This window comes from Anolis sagrei, chromosome 13 (assembly GCF_037176765.1).
Source record: "Anolis sagrei isolate rAnoSag1 chromosome 13, rAnoSag1.mat, whole genome shotgun sequence".
Classification (NCBI taxonomy): Eukaryota; Metazoa; Chordata; class Lepidosauria; order Squamata; family Dactyloidae; genus Anolis; species Anolis sagrei.
In genome coordinates, this window is record NC_090033.1 from 5,037,302 (window position 1) to 5,058,451 (window position 21,150).

The 21,150-nt window shown below is 44.1% G+C and overlaps 1 protein-coding gene across 1 annotated transcript in view; it reads right to left on the reverse strand.

The window, feature by feature from the left end:
• Positions 1-21,150, reverse strand: part of ACAP3 (ArfGAP with coiled-coil, ankyrin repeat and PH domains 3) — a 130,558-nt gene that overhangs the window by 3,489 nt on the left and 105,919 nt on the right. The window contains 5 exon segments of the mRNA XM_067473012.1: positions 12,834-12,895; positions 14,170-14,280; positions 14,408-14,517; positions 16,583-16,803; positions 19,493-19,578. Of these exon segments, the coding sequence (XP_067329113.1) occupies positions 12,834-12,895; positions 14,170-14,280; positions 14,408-14,517; positions 16,583-16,803; positions 19,493-19,578 (590 nt within the window).

Here is a 21,150-nt window from a genome sequence, read left to right on the forward strand (position 1 = left end):
GGTCAACATCTGCTGGACGACCTAGAGATTCCTAGACAGAACCCCTCTCTAGGTCCTCCAGTGCAAGACTATGGTCAACGTCCGCTGGACGTCAAGCTGGACGACCTAGAAATTCCTAGAGGGAACCCCTCCCTAGGTCTTCCAGTGCGAGACTATGGTCAACGTCCTCTGGACGTCATGCTGGACGACTTAGAGATTCCTAGACAGAACCTCTCCCTAGGTCCTTCACTGCGAGACTATGGTCAACATCCGCTGGACGTCATGCTGGACGACCTAGAGATTCCTAGACAGAACCTCTCCCTAGGTCCTTCACGGCGAGACTATGGTCAACGTCCGCTGGATGTCATGCTGGATGAGCTAGAGATTCCTAGATGGAACCCCTCCCTAGGTCTTCCAGTGCGAGGCTGTGGTCAACATCCACTGGTTATCATGCTGGACAACCTAAAGGTACCTAGAAGGAACCCCTCCTAGTGTCCCCATTCTCAACTTGGAAGGACCAAAAGTGGAAGAGCACCAAGATGCCTCAACTGTAGCTCACTCAAAACACTGCCATTTCCTGGTTGGTAAAGGAAATGGAGTAAAGGAGCAAGCATCTAGTTGTCCTGTAACTGAATACAGAGTGATAGTCATCCATAGGGAGTTCTAGTGGTCTTCTACTACTGTATCTACTACAGGGAAACAGCTGGATGTTTGCTCTAGTGGTCCTCTAGAAGTATCTGAAGATGCTATTGGTGGACATTTGCCACTTCCCCTACCATCCACCAACCAAGCAATGGCTGGATTCAGCAGGCGACAACTGAGAACTTAAGAGGTGGTTCAAAGGGGTCTTACGGCCTTTACGTGGTCAATAGAGAATACTGATTTCCACAAGAAACAAATAACTGAGTAGAGACAAGCGTAAGTCACACCATGCTCATTCCTCCTCTGGGTATTTGGATTTGGATAAACGGGACCTCCATCTACACAAGACTGAAGCCTAAACAAGGAATGTTTCTTCATATCCATGTGAGGTCCCAGAAGCAAACCCTCATGGCTACAAGGACCACTTTCCATATTTACCTACTCCTTGATTTGATTTAAATGTTCTCTCCAAGGTTAATACAATAGCGTTCTTTAATTTGTGGTTCTCTCCCAATTGCGGTGGTCCAGTGAATGTGGAGGACCAACTGTATTACGTTACAGCAGTGGTTCCCAACCTGTGTTCCATGGACCACCAGTGGTCTACAAGAACGAAAATTTGGTCCGTGGTGGCCTCACCATTACTACATCGTTTCCTCGAAACCACGCGGTGAGAGCAACTGGTCTCGCGAAACCCTCTTATAGTGCCGAGGCAAACGGGGATGTCGGGAGGGGAGAGGCTGACTACCCACGAAAGATTACTGCTACCACATCAGCTCTAGACGATTAAATATAGTATTCTGTGGCCAAACAGATGGTGACTACTGGATGGGATGTGTTCTGTATCAGAAACTAGAGCTGATGTGGTCTATCCAATGCAATTTTCTGAATCAGCTGATGTGGTCTATCCAGTGCAATTTTCTGAATCAGCTGATGTGGTCTATCCAATGCAATTTTCTGAATCAGCTGATGTGGTCTATCCAATGTAATTTTCTGAATCAGCTGATGTGGTCTATCCAATGCAATTTTCTGAATCAGCTGATGTGGTCTATCCAATGCAATTTTCTGAATTGGCTGATGTGGTCTATCCATTGCAATTTTCTGAACCAGCTGATGTGGTCTATCCAATGCAATTTTCCAAATCAGCTGATGTGGTCTATCCAATGCAATTTTCCGAATAAGCTGATGTGGTCTATCCAATGCAATTTTATGAATCAGCACCCAAATAACTAAAACAAATCTAAAGTTGACCAAAACCTGTTTCGTAACCCTTTTGCTACTAATGTTGGAGAGGGGTTCCTGGTCAAAAAAGGGTTGGGAACCACTGCGTTAGAACCAGCAATCTTAAACAGTCACCCCAATTTGGAATAGTTATTTATTTACTTAGTTCATTTCTACCCCACCTTTCTCGACCCCGGAGGGGAGAGTGGGCGGGGCTACCGCCAAAAATGTTTAATAAAATATCTAGAAGGTTCCGAAAGCAGTTCTGCGCAGGAGCAGGAATTACCATATGTGCGATTCACAGTGACCATGATAGGGAAACCCTCAATCTTGTTTTGTCCGAAAGTGTGAAGGTTAATATAGGAAAAATGGAAGAGACAAAGAGATCACGACAGAAATAACAAGAGGCAATGCAGGAGGAGGTAAAAGACTTTACTCTAGATTTTTTTTTATTAACAGTGTTTCAAGAGACAATAGAAGGAAAGAGGAGAAAGAGGGAGGGCAGTAAGACACCAGATCAGTCGGGTTTGTCCTCTCTGGGTGCCTGCGCGTGGATGCCAGAATTGTCCATGTTTTGTTTTCTGTTCAAATCATACAAAGAGAACTCATATACAAAGTGTTTGGGTCCATCAGTCAAGAGAAGGAGTAGGGAAAGTGGACAGAAGAATAGGGAAGAAAGGGGATCAGGAACCAGTGTTACAGAGATTGTACAGTCAAAGCAGGTCAAAGTGACAGAGGAGCGGGTTAATATGCTGGAATATATGTACAGAGAGTGTAAATCCACCCACTCGGCCCCTCTTTCTCAACACCGGCGCAGAAACTAGAGCTGATGTGGTTTATCCAGTGCCATTTTCTGACTCAGCACTCCAAATAACCAAACCGAAAGATTACTACTACCACATCAGCTCTAGATTATTAAATATGGTTTTCTTTGGGTGAGCAGATGGTGACTACTGGATGGCATATGTTCTGTATCAGAAACTAGAGCTGATGTGGTCTATCCAATGCAATTTTCTGAATCAGTACTCCAAATAACCAAACTGAAAGATTACTACTATCACATCAGCTCTAGATTATTAAATATGGTTTTCTTTGGGCGAGCAGATGGCAACTACTGGATGGCATATGTTCTGTATCAGAAACTAGAGCTGATGTAGTTTATCCATTGCAATTTTCTGAATCAGTACTCCAAATAACCAAACTGAAAGATTGCTACTACCACATCTCTAGATTATTAAATATGGTTTTCTGTGGGTAAGTCGATGGTGACTACTGGATGGCATATGTTCTGTATCAGAAACTAGAGCTGATGTGGTCTACCCAATGCAATTTTCTGAATCAGAACTCCAAATAACCAAACCGAAAGATTACTACTACCACATCAGCTCTAGATTATTAAATATGGTTTTCTGTGGACGAGCAGATGGCAACTACTGGATGGCATTTGTTCTGTATCATAAACTAGAGCTGATGTGATCTATCCAATGCAATTTTCTGAAATGGCACCCCAAATAACCAAACTGAGTCTAATGTTGACAAAAAACTGGTACTAATGTTGGAGAGTGACCCATGGTCAAAGTGGTCCCTGGTCAACCACTGATGTAACGGCAGCAACAAAACAAATGATCCTTCCATCTGCTGTAACCGATTTAGTCATTTACCATAACCACACCTTATAACCATAAAAGTTTAAGTTACTTTTATAGTTACCATTACGGGGTGTGGTTATAGTTACAGGAGTCTCATTACAGTAGAGTCTTGCTTATCCAACATAAATGGACCAACCGAATGTCGGATAAACGAAAATGTTGGATAATACGGAGTCTCCTACTGTTATCCGTCCAACCCGGAGATAGACACGTAGAATACTAACAACAGCGACTCAAAGAGTTAAAGCAAGGCAACGTCTCGGGACTAGAGAGGCCCAGCAGGAAGTGTCCAGATGTGGAAGAGGAGCGTGGAAATCACAGAGGGAAGGAGGGAGGACGCTTCTGCTTCCGGTCCCTCCTCTTTCCCCCCTTTCCTCCCTCCTCCTCCTTGCCTTTTTCATTTATTAGTAATGGAGAGAGAGTTGGGGAGCGCTCCTTTAATTGAAGGAGAAATGCTGGAGGAAAAGGGGACCGTTGGATAAGACAGAATGTCGGATAAGCAAAGGTCGGATAAGCGAGACAACAGTGACTCAAAGAGTTAAGGCTAGGCAACGGCCTGGGACTAGAGCAGCCCAACAGGAAGTGCCCGAATGCTGAAGAGGAACGTGGAGATCACAGAGGGAAGGCGGGAGGACGCTTCCGCTTCTGGTCCTGCTTCTTTTCCCCTTTTCCTCCCTCCTCCTTGTCTTGCCTTTTTCACTTACAGTGTTCCCTCACTTATCGCGGGTGTTCCGTTCCAGGAACACCCGCGATAAGTGAAAATCCGCAGTGGTGGCTCTCCTTCCACCCCTACTTCTCCTCCTCTTCCCCCTCCTCTTCCCTCTTCCTAAATCTCAATTGACTTTGATGGGCTTTGAGGCGAGGCCACTGAGGAAAGGTCAGGCCCAGCCCTCAGGCAGGCAGGCAGGGAAGAAGGTAGAACAAGGGGAGCATGCCGCCACCTCCTTCCTGCTCCGGCGGCTCCTTGGGCAGGCACCTCGCTGTTTCACGGTTCGCTTTACGTGGACTCGCCATTTTGTTGGGTTTTTTAAATAAATATGAATTTATTGGGGACTGAGTCGGAGAAAAAGGAGGAGAGGAGGCCACTCCTTGGACAGGCAGGGAGGAAAGGAAAGAGTGCGCTTGCCCAGCAAAGGATTGTGGCTGTTGCTGATGAGCTCTTCCTCCCTCGGCCTCCCGGCCTGCCTGCTCCACGAGGAGAACCAGCTTGTCCCCAAAGAGGTGAGCAGGCCCTCGCCCTCCTGACCGTGTGCCCTCCACCTCCAGCGCCTTTGGGCCTCCAGGCTTGAGCCCACTCACCTCTTTGGGGACCAGCTGGTTCTCCTTGTGGCAAATGCAGGCTGGGAGGCGGAGGGAGGGAGAGCTCATCAGCAGTAACAGCAGGTCTTGGCCAGGCAAGTGCGCTCTTTCCCCTTTTCCCTACCTGTCCAAGGAGCTGCCAGAGCAGGAAGGAGGCAGCAGTGTGCTTCCCTTGTTCTACCTTCCTCCCTGCCTGTCCAAGGAGCGGCCTCCTCTCCTCCTCTTTTTCCAACTCAGCCCCCAATAAATTAATATTTATTTTTAAAAACAGCAAAACTGCAAGTCCACATAAAGTGAACCGCAAAAAACCCCCAGTGAAACAGCGAGTCCGCATAAAGCGAACTGCGAAAAAAACAGCAAAACAGCGAGTCCGTGTAAAGCGAACCACGGAAAACAACAGAGAAACAGCGAGTCCGCATAAAGCGAACTGTGAAAAAAGCAGCAAAACAGCGAGTCCGTGTAAAGCGAACCACAGAAAAAAAAACAGCAAAACAGCGAGTCCGCATAAAGTGAACTAAAAAAAAAAAACAGCGAAACAGCGAATCCGTGTAAAGCGAATTATGGAAAAACACAGAAACAGCAAGTCCATGTAAAGCGAACCATGAAAAAAACCAGCGAAACAGCAAGTCCGCGTAAAGCGAACTGTGAAAAAAACAGCGAAACAGCAAGTCCGCATAAAGCAAAGTGAAAAAAAAAGCAGCAAAACAGCAAGTCCATGTAAAGCGAACCACGAAACAGAGAGGGAACACTGTATTTGGAATGGAGAGAGAGTTGAGGAACGCTCTTTAATTGAAGGGGCATCGGATAAGAGTGTCGGATAAGATGGAATGTCGGACAAGGGAAGGTCGGATAAGCGAGACTCTACTGTACTTTGATGTGTCTTCTATTACAGGCAAGTAGATTGTAACATTCTGGTGTCATTACCACTTTGAATTAGCGAGTTGTAAGAAAAAAGGAATGTACTACATTGTTAAAAATTGTCCCCGTAATTGTAATTAACTGTTTCTCGTCGACCTCGAACTGTAAGTTTTAATATCATATTTTTCCAAGCTCTTAGACAAAGGTGGGGGAAGAGGTATGTTTGCTGGATTTCATTTTATTTTTTAAATACACTCCCTAAGCAACTGTACAAGAGGGAAATAAACCCAACATTAATTAATTACAACCGAACTGTCTTAAAAGAAGACGAAAAAATGTCATTGCACTCACCCTCTGGGGGCTCTCTTGGAAATAAATTAAATTCACAATGTCACCCATTTGAAAAAAGAGACGGCAAATAATCCATAACAAAAAAATAACTTTACAAATAATAATAATAGTAGTAATCATAATAATAATAGGAATAACAACAACAACAAAAGGATCCCGATACTGTTCGGAAAAACAAAGTGCACAAAGTTGATTTTTTTATACATCGGGTCGAAAGAAGGTACCGATAATATTTTAAATATCTTAAATAAGGGGAATAGTAAGAGGAACCCTGCCCTCTCCAAGGGTTGCCAACTTTTGCTAATACCATCTCTGTACACTTTTCATATTTTTAAATGCTGGGAAAAATTACTTTTGTTGACGAATTTCTCAGAAAATTCCCAGCCAACAACCAGATGAATGGTGGAGGGAGCTATTGCGATATAATATGATGCTGACTGGTAAACATGGTAAAAAAGATGGGACCAGAAGTATGGGCTCTTAATAGTCCAATCTCGCAATTGCTTCTACTCAGAGGCCTTGTGAGTTTAGACTGGAAGTCCAGATTGTAGGGTTGTGGGACCATCACATGCAAAACTGGTGCTACTGGAATTGGCCTACTGGAAACGCAAATAATCCGCACCACCTTCTCTTACGGAGTCATTCTCCCTGATAGCATTCAAGATCCCTAGGTCTCATCCTGGCTCCAGCAAAACTCCTCCATTCAAGATCAAGATAGGGTCTCTCAATGGAGATGTTCCCCTAAAGGTCTTCAACCAAAGAGAAGTCGTCTTTGATGGTGTGTACCTTCATAGAAGAACAGGGTTTAGACTGTGTGGTTCTTCCTAACTTTAAAATCCTATTCAGTTTTGCCATTCCATGGGACCTATTTGGGAAGGTCCCATGGACATTTTTCTCCTTCCAAAAACCCATGGGACCTTGCCAAATCATGGGATTTGGAAGAAGTTGGTGTTCTCCAGGTGGAACATCATGAGAGCTAGAAGAAGGTGATGTTCTGCAAGTGGAACATCATGGGGTCTAGAAGTTGATGTTCTCCAGATGGAACATCACAGAATCTAGAAGAAGGCAATGTTCTCCAAGTGGAACATCATGGGATCTAGAAAAAGTTGATGTCCTCCAGATGGAACATCATGGGAGCTAGAAAAAGTTGGTTCTCCAGGTGGAACACCATGGGATCTAGAAGAAGTTGATGTTCTCTAGGTGGAACATCATAGGAGCCAGAAGAAGTTGGCTCTCCAGGTGGAACACCATGGGATCTAGAAGATGTTGATGTTCTCCAGGTGGAGCTAGAAAAAGTTGGTTCTCCAGGTGGAACACCATGGGATCTAAAAGAAGTTGGTTCTCCAAGTGGACCATCATGGGATCTACAAGTTGATGTTCTCCAGATGGAACATCATGTGAGCTGGAAGGTGATGTTCTCAAAGTGGAACATCATGGGATCTAGAAAAAGTTGATGTTCTCCAGGTGGAATTCCAAAGGCAAGCAAACAAGTAGTTCGCTCTAGATCCCCAAATTTCCCAATTTTTTTTTTTGCTCCCCTTTCATCTCCAATCCCAGTCTTCCCATATGAGAACTGATGGCTCAATATGAGTCTGAATTCAAGAGGGTCTGATGGGTGGACATCTCAGCTGAAACAGAACTGAACTGTAAAGATCTCAAGAAGAATAGGAGAGCAACTGAGAAAGAGGATGGAAAGGAAAAATTCACCTGCCCATCCCTGCGTTGAACAAAAGATGATGCTGAGGACATTTTCAGATCATGGACCAATCTCTTGTCCGTTCTAGCTGCCACTTAATATTTCGTATATAGCCATTGAGAGAAATCCCCTACTTCTATGCTGAACGTAAAATCTCAGTCCATCTCCTGACAAAGACCATCGAACCCCAGAGTTCCCCTGAGAGTAAGATCGGGTCCCGCTCCAGCAAAAAGGCAGAATAAATAAATAACCCGCCCCACCCGGCCCTGTCCCCCCTCCCCAAAACACCCAAATCCCAGAATCCAAGAAATTTAGATTCTCTGAGCCCTCGGCAGACATGCAAATGGTGAGGGAAGGGGTCACAGTCTTTTGCAAGGGCAGGCATGCAAAAACAAAAGACACACAGAGAGAGAAGTCCCCTTTCTCTGAAATAGATACGTAGGGGATCCATTGTGACTTAGGAACAGAAGCCCCTTCCCTTGTGTGCTCCAGTTAATGGTGGCCTCGAAAGGCATGGGGAGAGTGACTTTAGAGGTTCCCTCCCCCATAAATAAAAAACCAAACCAACAAAAACCCATCGCCGGCGATGAGCGTCTTCTTCCAAGCCTCACCATTTTGGTAAGTCTAAAGGTGAAGACAGGCATAATGTTTGGAGGGCGGAGACAGATGTACTCTTGAAGAGAGATGTACTCTTGAAGGAGAAGACCTAGCAAAGCATTCCTCCATCTCAGCTCTTTCTTGGTTTCCTCACACGAGCCCCTTCTTGCAGTCGGATTGTGTACCCCAAAATGGAAGATTCTTGGATAAGAATATTCCTGACTCATCAGACTGAGATTGACCACATCAGGTAGAACTGGGGTCACCACAATTGAAAACGGGGTTAGTGACAAATCTGGCCACAGTAAAAGGTTTCTGGATGCCACCTAGTGGCTGATTTAGGCCTTGACATGAAAGTGGACTCTGCAGCAAATGCTTCAGTTGTACTTTACAGTCTTCTACCTATTTGTGTATGGACCTGGTGTTGCCCAATATACATTTTCTGAATATAGGATTCTGTTTAGAACTGAATTACTACCCCAGTTTTATCATCTGAAGGACTCATTTTTCCTTTTTCCAGCTCACTTCCATCCTTGCCTGGCCTTCTGAGAAGGCCACCGATAGAATACTCTGGCCCTCCTTGTGTTCTAGCTTTCTTCCCTTTGTCACCTCTCTGAGGTAGTCTTTCTATCTAACAGTATATACTGTCCTCTTGTGGTGACATCCAAGTGCTGCATAGGTACATACATATTTCTAAATGGTTCTAAAGTACTTACAAAACTAGCAGGTGCTGTTGCTTTGCTTCTAAAGTGTTACTAAAGTTCTGGTGGTGAAAATTTCAGAACTCTAACAAAACTTTCCAAATGTCATGCTTTTAAATGGTTCTAAAGTACTTACAAAACTAGCAGGTGCTGTTGCTTTGCTTCTAAAGTGTTGCTAAAGTTCTGGTGGTGAAAATTTCAGAACTCTAACAAAACTTTCCAAATTTCATGCTTCTAAATGGTTCTAAAGTACTTACAAAACTAGTGGGTGCTGTTGCTTTGCTTCTAAAGTGTTGCTGAAGTTCTGGTGGTGAAAATTTCAGAACTCTAACAAAACTTTCAAAATTTCATTATTATTTCGTTATTGGCAATTTTTATGACAGAACCAATTAGGAACTGCCACTTATAATGAAATTTTAAAAATTGTGTTAGAATTCTGAAATTTTCACCACCAGAACTTTAGCAACACTTTAGAAGCAAAGCACCAGCGTCCCCTGGTACTTTAGAACCATTTAAAACCATGGATTGCCTATGCCTACTATTTATTTATTTTGGGGGCCCCACCTCCAAACACAATTTATTCTTTTTTTAGTTGAAATCCCACCAGTATTTTAAGTTGGATCATCAAAGGTGTGTGTACCAAGTTAGGTCCAGATCCATCAAGCCCTTGCACATGACACACACACACACATTTTCACATATGTATTTATGTATCTCAGGGGTTCTTTATCTGGGAGAGAAGAATGGAATATAAATGCTGTGGCTAAATAAATAAATTGGAATTGTGAGCACTGAAGTCCAAATCACTTGGAAGGACCAAAGGTTGGGAATCGCTGATGTATCTATCAATCACTTCCGGGGTTTGTGGAGGCGAGGGAGGCAGGCTTTCCCTGCACTTTTCAGGCTGCCGCACTTCCGGGGTCTGTGGAGGTGAGGGAGGCAGGCTTTCCCCACCGCTCCTTAGGCTGCCGCACTTCCGGGATCCGTGGAGGCGAAGGAGGCAGGCTTTCCCCACCGCTCCTCAGGCCGCCGGACTTCCGGGGTCTGTGGAGGCGAGGGAGGCAGGCCTTACCCGCCACTCCTCAGGCCGCCGGACTTCCGGGGTCTGTGGAGGCGAGGGAGGCAGGCCTTACCCGCCACTCCTCAGGCCGCCGGACTTCCGGGGTCTGTGGAGGCGAGGGAGGCAGGCCTTACCCGCCACTCCTCAGGCCGCCGGACTTCCGGGGTCTGTGGAGGGAGGGAGGCAGGCCTTACCCGCCACTCCTCAGGCCGCCGGACTTCCGGGGTCTGTGGAGGGAGGGAGGCAGGCCTTACCCGCCACTCCTCAGGCCGCCGGACTTCCGGGGTCTGTGGAGGGAGGGAGGCAGGCCTTACCCGCCGCTCCTCAGGCCGCCGGACTTCCGGGGTCTGTGGAGGGAGGGAGGCAGGCCTTACCCGCCGCTCCTCAGGCCGCCGGACTTCCGGGGTCTGTGGAGGGAGGGAGGCAGGCCTTACCCGCCGCTCCTCAGGCCGCTGGACTTCCGGGGTCTGTGGAGGGAGGGAGGCAGGCCTTACCCGCCGCTCCTCAGGCCGCCGGACTTCCGGGGTCTGTGGAGGTGAGGGAGGCAGGCCTTAACCGCCGCTCCTCAGGCCGCCGGACTTCCGGGGTCTGTGGAGGTGAGGGAGGCAGGCCTTACCCACCGCTCCTCAGGCCGCCGGACTTCCGGGGTCTGTGGAGGGAGGGAGGCAGGCCTTACCCGCCGCTCCTCAGGCCGCTGGACTTCCGGGATCTGTGGAGGTGAGGGAGGCAGGCTTTCCCCACCGCTCCTCAGGCCGCCGCACTTCTGGCATCCCTGGTCTCCCTGGCCATTACTGGACGTAAATATTTAATATTTTTAATATTTTCAAAAACCCGCAAAAAAGTGAATCCGCAAAAAAGCGAACCGCGAAGTAACGAGGGAAGACTGTAGTACGTTTTTCTGTGTCCAGCCTCAGAGCTCGATCCCAATGGAGAAGATATGCCGACTGTGCGTAAAGAGCATGTGCATCTGTCTTCGCCCTACAAAAATTGTGTCCTCATCTTGGAAGCGGCTGCGTTATGGCTTTGAACCAGCTAGGCTTCGCTCCCGGTGAATTTCCCCCACCCTCCCCAAAAGTCGGAGGACGCGTTTGCTGGCTTTTAACCTGAGAGCACGTACGGTGGGGAGTCATGCCTCTCGATCCAAGAAACTGCAGCGCACGCAATTGGGACGGACAGCGGCCCTTCCGAAACCAACCACCAGCTTGGTGTGTGCGGGGTTTGTTTATTTTTGCCACCATCAGCCTTCCAACCCATCCGGTCCCATGGCAAGTTGGAAAGTCAGCGTGTGTGTATCGGACAGATCGAAAAAGAAGGAGGCAGAGAGACTGAGAGATGGAGAGAGAGAAACCTCCTTCCATTTGGATCCCATCCAAAGCAAATCTATGACTTGATCTACACTGCTAAATAATACACTGTATGGGGTCTATTGGGCCGGGCTTTAGCACAGCTGGTTAATCACCAGCAGCAATAGATCTTTCCCAAACGAAAGGTTGGCAGTTCGACCCCGGATCAGGGTGGTCAAGGTCTATTTTCCCCAAACTCTACCAGTGTTCACATATACATATATTAAGTATCCGTGCCAAGTTTGCTCCAGATCCAGCATTGTTTGAGTCCACGGTGCTCTCTGGATGTAGGTGAACTACAACTCCCAAACTCAAGCTCAATGCCCACCAAACCCTTCCAGTATTTTCTGTTGGGCATGGGGGTTGTGTGTGGGAAGTTAAGCCCAATTCTATCATTGGTGGAGTTCAAGGGGATCATTGATTGGAAGTGAACTACAACTCCCAAATGTCAAGGTCTATTTTCCCCAAACTCCACCCGTGTTCACATATGGGCATATTGAGGATTCGTGCCAAATTTGGTGGTCCAGATCATCATTTGAGTCCAGAGTGTTCTGTGGATGTAGGTGAACTACAACTCCCAAATGACAAAATCAATGCCCACCAACTCTACCCCCCCCCCCCCCCGCCCCCAGTATTTTCTGTTGGTCGTGGGAGTCCTGTGTGCCAAGTTTGGTTCGATTCCATCCTTGGTGGAGTTCAGAATGCTCTCTGATTGTAGGTGAACTATAAATCCCAGCAACTACAACTCCCAAATGACAAAATCAATGCCCAGTATTTTCTCTTGGTCATGGGAGTCCTGTGTGCCAAGTTTGGTTCGATTCCATCCTTGGTGGAGTTCAGAATGCTCTCTGATAGTAGGTGAACTATAAATCCCAGCAACTACAACTCCCAAATGACAAAATCAATGCCCAGTATTTTCTGTTGTTCGTGGGAGGTCCTGTGTGCCAAGTTTGGTTCGATTCCATCCTTGGTGGAGTTCTGAATGCTCTCTGATTGTAGGTGAACTATAAATCCCAGCAACTACAACTCCCAAATGACAAAATCAACCCCCCCCCCCTAAAAAAATGCATTATTTGGCAGTGTAGATCCAGCCTAAGAGGTGCTACAGTACGAAAGGTTTTCCCGATTCTTCTCTCAAGGGGTCTTTCCCCCATTTTATCCTTCTCTCATTCTCTCGCTTCCTCGACATGCCCTCCCACCCCACCAAAGACATCTCTATGGTTTGCTCTCTTTCTTTCTTTCTTTCTTTCTTTCTTTCTTTCTTTCTTTCCAGGGCTCAGTCAGCATCCTTAAATTTGGACCCAAAACAGAGGAGGAGGAGGAGGAGGAGGCAGCAGGGTTGCGGGAGGAATCACTAACACTCATCTATGTTAAGGCTGATGAACTCCTGTATACATTTCCTGTACTGGAGCTCTGTGGGGCTGTTGTTAGGATATTGACCTGGATGACCAAACGGACCCTCGGCTTCTCGCATCTCTTCGTTCATTCGAGCCAGGCGCAACCTGGAGGGAGAAAAGGAGAGGAATGGTTCGGTTGGCAAGGGCCTTTTTGGTGGTGGCTCCCCACCACCAAAAGGGACAGAGAGCTTCATCTACACTGATGATCACGCCATCAACGCTCAATGCCTGCCTCTCATGCATCCATTAAATTATAGTATTTCATTACACAGCAAACTGCTAGAAGGGATAGAGACTTTCATCTATGCTGATGATCATGCCATCACCGCTCAAGCGGTGAACAGACACTTTAGGTGATTTTATTGGCTATTAGAAGAAAAAACAGCTTCCGTCATCAATGTTTAATATTTACACAAATGATCAGCCACTGCCAAAAGGGACATAGAGTTTCATCTATGCTGACGATTATGCCATCACTGCCCAAGCACGGATCTTTGAAATGGTTGAACAGAATCTCTCCGAAGCTTTAGGTGCTCTTACTGCCTATTACAGGGGAAACCAACTTCCACCATCAATGTTGAACATTTACACAAATGACCAGCCACTGCCAGAAGGGACAGAGAGTTTAATCTATGCTGAAGATCGTGCCATCACCGCCCAAGCAGGGAGCTTTGAGATGGTTGAACAGAAGCTCTCCAAAGATCTAGGTCTATTACAGGAAAATCAGCTTGCACCATCAATTTTAACATTTACATACATCATCAGCCACAGCAGAATGAACAGAGTTCAATCTATGCTGACGATCATGCCATCACCGCCTGCACAGGGAACTTTGAAACAGTTGAACAGAAGCTATCTGAAGCTTGAGGTGCTCTTACTGCCCATTACAGGGGAAACCAGCTTCCACCGTGAATATTTAACATTTTTACTAATGACCAATCACTGCCAGAAGGGACAGAGAGTTTCATCTATGCTGACGATCATGCCATCACTGCTCAAGCAGGGAGCTTTGAAATGGTTGAAGAGAAGCTCTCCGAAGCTTTAGGTGCTCTTACTGCCTATTACAGGGAAAACCAGCTTCCACCGTCAATGTTTAACCTTTACACCAGGCATGGGGAACCTTCGGCCCTCCAGGTGTGGTGGACTTCAACTCCCACAATTCCTTGAGGCCAAGGTAAGCCTTTGGGGCGAATGTCGAGCCTCAAGGAATTGTGGGAGTTGAAGTCCACCACACCTGGAGGGCCGAAGGTTCCTGACCCCTGCTTTACACAAATGACCAGCCACTGCCAGAAGGGACAGAGAGTTGCATCTATGCTGACGATCGTGCCATCACCACCCATGCAGGGAGTTGTGAATTGTGATGAGTTGTGTCGACTTACAAGGTAACAATATCTGCGTTAGCAGCTTGGACCGCGATGCTGAGAGGGTCCTGCCCGTCTTCATCAACCGCGTGTTGGTTGGCTCCTCTTTTCAGGAACAAGCAGACTTGGCTGTCGAACAGATATCAAAAAAAGGCAAGATGTTAGAATTGATCCTTAAGGGAAGACAACCTAAGCGGATGAGCAACGCCCTTTGACTGGAATGACCCCAATGCGATTCCGTGATCCGAGGACTTACCCAGTGTGGCCCAAATACGTGGCATGATGCAGCGGAGCTCTCCCTCGGATATCTCTTTGGTTAACGTCTGCTCCGTTCTGGAGCAAGAATTCGCAAGCTATCAAGGAGCCCTGGAGAAGACGACAGGGAGACGGATTGGCCATCTTGAGTATTATTTACAGTTCTGAACGAGTGTCACATTGGAGAAGTGTCTGCCTCAAAAATATTCCAAAGGATCATAGATTGGGAACGTTTCACCAAGGCTTTGAGTCCAACCTCCTGGAAATGGAAATGAGTGCCTCTCCCAGAGCCGGAGATGAGCCGTAAATGAAAGGAGAAGCCTTTGCCTTTGTCTGTGTATTTCTGTTTCATTGCATTTCAGTGTTACAAGGAATTGAATTTTTGCCTGTGTCTGTTTATATGTTGGAATCCCCTTGGGAAGAAGGGCAGAATATAAATAAATTATTATTATTATTATTATTATTATTATTATTATTATTATTAGAAACACAACAAGATGAATCCACAGCAGACAAGATCACTCTGCTGGCTGTTGTATTGGATCACACGGCAGACACTTCTATTATTATTATTATTATTATTATTATTATTATTATTATTATTAAAGGTAAAGGTTTCCCCTGACATTAAGTCCAGTCGTGTCTGACTCTGAAGGTTGGTGCTCATCTCCATTTCTAAGCCGAAGAGCCGGCGTTGTCCATAGACACCACTGAGGTCATGTGGCCAGCATGACTGCATGGAGCACCGTCACTTTCCCGCAGAAGTGGAACCTATTGATCTACTCACATTTGCATGTTTTCGAACGGCTAGGTTGGCAGAAGCTGGGGCTATCAACGGGAGCTCATCCTGCTCCCCAGATTTGAACCGCTAACCTTTCGGCCAGCAAGTTCAGCAGCTCAGCAGTTTAACCTGCTGCACATAAGGGGGCCCTATTATTATTATTATTATTATTATTATTATTATTATTGTATTGTCTAAAGCATTATTATTATTATTATTGTCTAAAATTATTATTAATATTACTATTACTATTACTATTACTATTACTATTACTATTTTATTATTATTATTATTAGCCGTCCCCTGCCATGCATTGCTGTGGCCCAGTCTGTGTATATGTGTTTTTTGTGTGTATATATATCTGTGTATATATGTGTTTGCGTATATATATGTGGTTCTGCACGTGCATTGTAATGTATATTTTGTTTTTTGGCTTTTTAAGTCTCTCCTGCTGTGTTTTCCAATGTTTTGATGAGCGATGGTCACTCATTGGCCTGAGAGGTGTCGGGTGTCCAAATTTGGTGTCAATTCGTCCAGTGGTTTTTGAGTTATGTTAATCCCACAAACGAACATTACATTTTTATTTATATAAAAAAAGGTAAAGGTAGTCCCCTGACATTAAGTCCAGTCGTCTCCAACTCTGGGGTGTGGTGCTCATCTCCATTTGTAAGCCGAAGAGCTAGCGTTGTCCGTAGATACCTCCAAGGTCATGTGGCCGGCATGACTGCATGGAGCGCCCTTACCTTCCTGCCGGAGCGGTGCCTATTGATCTACTCACATTTGCATGTTTTCGAACTGCTAGGTTGGCAGAAGCTAGGGCTGACAGCGGAAGCTCACGCCGCTCCCCGGAATCGAACCTGCGACCTTTCGATCAACAAGCTCAGCAGCTCAGTGCTTTAACCCACTGCGCCACCGGGGGCTCCTTTTATTTATATAGATTTATTTATATAGATTATTATTATTATTATTATTATTATTATTATTATTTTGTATCACTTAAGAAACTGCAAGTCACTTCTAGTGTGAGAGAATAGGCTGTCTGCAAGGACATTGCCCAAGCGATGTTTTGATATTTTACCATCCTGGTATAACGCTTCTTTCATATCCCCAAACGGGGAGCTGGAGCTGACAGAGGGAGCTCATCTGCGTTCTCCTTGGATTGGAACTTCCAACCTGTTGGTCTTCAGTCCTGCCGGCATAAGGGTTTAACCCACTGTGCCACTGGGGGCTCTATTAATTATTGTTAACAATCATCAATAATAATAATAACAATAATAATAATAATAATAATAATAATAATACAAAGTGCTCCGAAAGAACAGGTTTTAAGTAGTAAGCAGAAGTACGCGGCACGTTTCAGACATCCAAATGCACGCCCAGATCGCAACGGCTTACCCCCATGACAGCTTGGATCAAGGGGGTCTTGTTCTCGTCCTCGTCGTTCACCCAGTTGACGTCCGCCCCGTGGGCCAAGGCCTCCGCCATGATGGGCAGGTTCCTGGCCCGCGAGGCTTTGTAAACCAAGAGGCCAGGGTGCAGCTCCCGCAGGTCCTCCAAGTCGGAAGCCTCGTGCTCGATTTCCGCTTCTCCGCTGGATTCCTCCGACACTTCGCACTCTGCGGGAAGAGTCAGGGCGGAAAAAACATCGGGGACCCATGAGACATTTATTGATTTATTTGCAGTATTTATATTCCACTCTTCTCACTCTACAGGGGACTCAGGGCGCATCATAATGCACATTCCCTCACACTGAGGCCTTTCTCCCACTGAGGACTTCTCACACTGAGGGCTCTCTCAGACTGAGACGAACTAACACTGAGGCCCTCTCATACTCTCTCGTGTTCCAAAATTTATTTATTTATTTTCAGTATTTATATTCCGCTCTTCTCGCTCTGCAGGGGACTCAGGGCACATGATAATGCACATATACGTGGCAAACATTACCTCACACTGAGGCCTTTCTCCCACTGAGGCCTTCTCACACTGAGGGCTCTCTCAGATTGTGGCAAACTAACACTGAGGCTCTCTCATACTCTCTCATGTTCCAGAATTTATTTGCAGTATTTATATTCCTCCCTCCTCACCCTGCAGGGGACTCAGGGAGGATCATAATGCACATATACGTGGCAAACATTCCCTCACACTGAGGCCTTTCTCCCACTGAGGCCTTCTCACACTGAGGACTCTCTCAGACTGAGGCGAACTAACACTGAGGCCCTCTCATACTCTCATAATTTATTTATATAATTTATTGTGTTCATAATTTATTTATTTATTTATTTATTTGCAGTATTTATATTCCTCCCTTCTCACCCTGCAGGGGACACAGGGAGGATCATAATGCACATATAAGTGGCAGACATTCCCTCACACTGAGGCCTTTCTCCCACTGAGGCTTTCTCACACTGAGGGCTCTCTCAGATTGTGGCAAACTAACACTGAGGCCCTCTCATACTCTCTCGTGTTCCGGGATTTATTGATTTATTTGCAGTATTTATATTCCGCTCTTCTCACCCTGCAGGGGACCCAGGGCGCATATATACGTGGCAAACATTCATTGCCCTAGACACACAACATGGCTTTCAACCCGGGGCTTCCCTCACACTGAGGCCTTTCTCCCACTGAGGCCTTCTCACACTGAGGGCTCTCTCAGATTGTGGCAAACTAACACTGAGGCCCTCTCATACTCTCTCATGTTCCAGAATTTATTTATTTATTTGCAGTATTTATATTCCGCCCTTCTCACTCTGCAGGGGACTCAGGGCGGATCATAACGCACATATACGTGGCAAACATTCAATGCCATAGACACGCAACATGGTCTTCAAGCTGGGGCTTCCCTCACACTGAGGCCTTTCTCCCACTGAGGCCTTCTCACACCGAGGGCTCTCTCAGACTGAGGCGAACTAACACTGAGGCCCTCTCATACTCTCTCGTGTTCCAGAATTTATTTATTTATTTGCAGTATTTATATTCCGCCCTTCTCACCCTGCAGGGGACTCAGGGCGCATCATAATGCACATATATTATTAGTAATATTACATGTAATATAAAATATATAATTATTATATCATATTATTGTTATTAGTATTACATTGCATTACACTATAATATTATTATCAATATTATATGTGCATACAATATATTATATTATTAGCACAGCACAATATGAGTACTATATATTACTATATTGTAAATACCACTAATCTGTGATATTATTAATAATATTACATTTCATATAAATATATATATATAATTATTACATTATAATATTATATTACATTATATTACATTATTTTATATTACATAATAATCATATTATTATATTATATTATTATATTATATTACATTAGAATTATAATGTATTATATTATATTACATTATAATATTATTATCAATATTATATGTGCATACAATGTATTATATTATTAGCACAGCACAATATGAGTATTATTACTATGTTGTACAATATCACTAATCTGTAATATTATTAATATTACATGTAATATAAATATATACAATTATTATATTGTATTTGTATTATATTATATTACATTATAATATTACTATCAATATTATATGTGCATACAATGTGTTATGTTATGTTATGTTATTAGCACAGCACAATATTAGTATTATATATTACTATATTGTACAATACCACTATACTGTAATACTATTAGTAATATTACATTTAATATAAATATATATAATTATTATATTATATTATAATATTATATTACATTATAGTACTATATTATATTACATTATATTATATTACTATATTATATTATATTATATTATATTACATTATAATATTACTATCAGTATTATATATGCATACAATATTTTATATTATTAGCACAGCACAATATTAGTATTATTTGTTATTATATGGTATAATACCACTATACTGTAATACTATTAGTAATGTCACATGTAATATCAATATATATAATTATTATATCATATTATTGTTATTTGTATTACATTATATTACATTATAATATTATCAATATTATATGTGTATACAATATATTATATTATTAGCATAGCACAATATTAACATGATATATTACTATACTGTAATATTATTAGTAATATTACATGTAATATAAAATATATAATTATTATATTGTATTATTGTTATTATTATTATATTGCATTACATTTTAATATTATTATCAATATTATCTGTATATACAATATATTATATTATATTATATTATATTATATTATATTATATTATATTATAAGCACAGAACTATATTAGTATTATATATTACTAGATTGTTGCTTCCTTACCTTCCTCCGTGACGCTATCCACCACTGAGCCAAACACCAGGACGTCACTGCTCCCGTCTGTGCTGCCGCCCAGTCCACTGTCACTACTTAGACCTGCCGGGCAAACAAAGGGGTTATGTATTGTCGAAGGCTTTCATGGCTGGAATCACTAAGTTCTTGTGGGTTTTTTTCGGGCTATATGGCCATGTTCTAGAGGCATTCTGTCCTGACGTTTTGCCTGCATCTATGGCAAGCATCCTCAGAGGTGAGGTCTGTTGGAATTAGGACAATGGGTTTATATATCTGTGGAATGACCAGGGTGGGACAAAGGACTCTTGTCAGTTGGGCTAGGTGTGAATGTTTCAACTGAGCACCTTGATTAGCATACAATGGGCTGACTGTGCCTGGAGCAAACTCTTCTTTGTAGGCCTGGGTAACAACGGAAAAATTTGTTTCTAAAATCGATTCGTTTTTTGGGGTTTTTTGTGTTTCGATATTTAAAAGAATTCCGATATTTTCCTTTAAAAAAGTTCGATATTTACGAAATTTCGTAAATGGTAAAAAAATTACAAAACAATAACGAAACAATAACGAATCAATTCGTTAATGGCGGCCGCGATCGCGCAATACGCTAAAAAAACTTCTGAAGCTTCCCTCTCCCTCTGTTGTTGACTGTTGGTGTGATATTATATATTTTTTTCACTAATTAAACAAAAAACAACTATAAAACTTGCCCCAGACATGCGGAAATAATAACGAAACGACCTCAAACCAATAACAAAAGAATACATAACGAAATATGAAGCATTTACGAAACGAATTGAAAAATTCGTTTCGTTTTTAAGTTGCTCCAGAATGGTTCGTTATCGCTTCATTAAAAAAAAAACGAATTTTTAACGAATTACGAATTAACGAAACGAAACCGCCCAGCCCTAGTAACTAGATGTCCCTGCCTGTTTCCTGTTTTTGCTGTTGCAATTTTAGAATTTTTTAATACTGGTAGCCAGATTTTGTTCATTTTCATGGTTTCTTCCTTTCTGTTGAAATTGTCCACATGTTTGTGGATTTCAATGGCTTCTCTGTGTAGTCTGACATGGTGGTTGTGAGAGTGGTCCAGCATTTTTGTGTTCTCAAATAAAATGAACAATGAACAGCAAAAACAGCAGAGAGGAAACAGGCAGGGACATCTAATTACCTTTCAAGAAGGGTTTGCTCCAGGCACAGTCAGCCCATTGTATGCTAATCAAAGTGCTCAGTTGAAACATTCACACCTAGCCCAACTGACAAGAGTCCTTTGCCCCACCCTGGTCATTCCACAGATATATAAACCCTTTTTCCCAGTTTGGGCAAGGGAGAGCATGCGAGGCTGGAGAGAGGCTTACGCCAACAAGCGAGGAGGGGAGAGCAGGTGTGCTTGGCATATGGCACCGTGGTACGTATGTGCAAGGCTGGAGAGAGGCTTACGCCAACAAGCGGGGAGGGGAGAGCAGGCATGCTCGGCACATCGTAGCATGGTGCGCATGTGTGGGCAAGGGAGAGCGTGCGAGGCTGGAAATAGGCTTACACCAACAAGTGAGGTAGGGAGAGCAGACGTGTTTGCCGTATGGTAGCATGGTGTGCATGTGCAGGCCAGGAAGAACATGCAAAGCATGAGAGAGGCTTACGCCAACAAGCGGGGA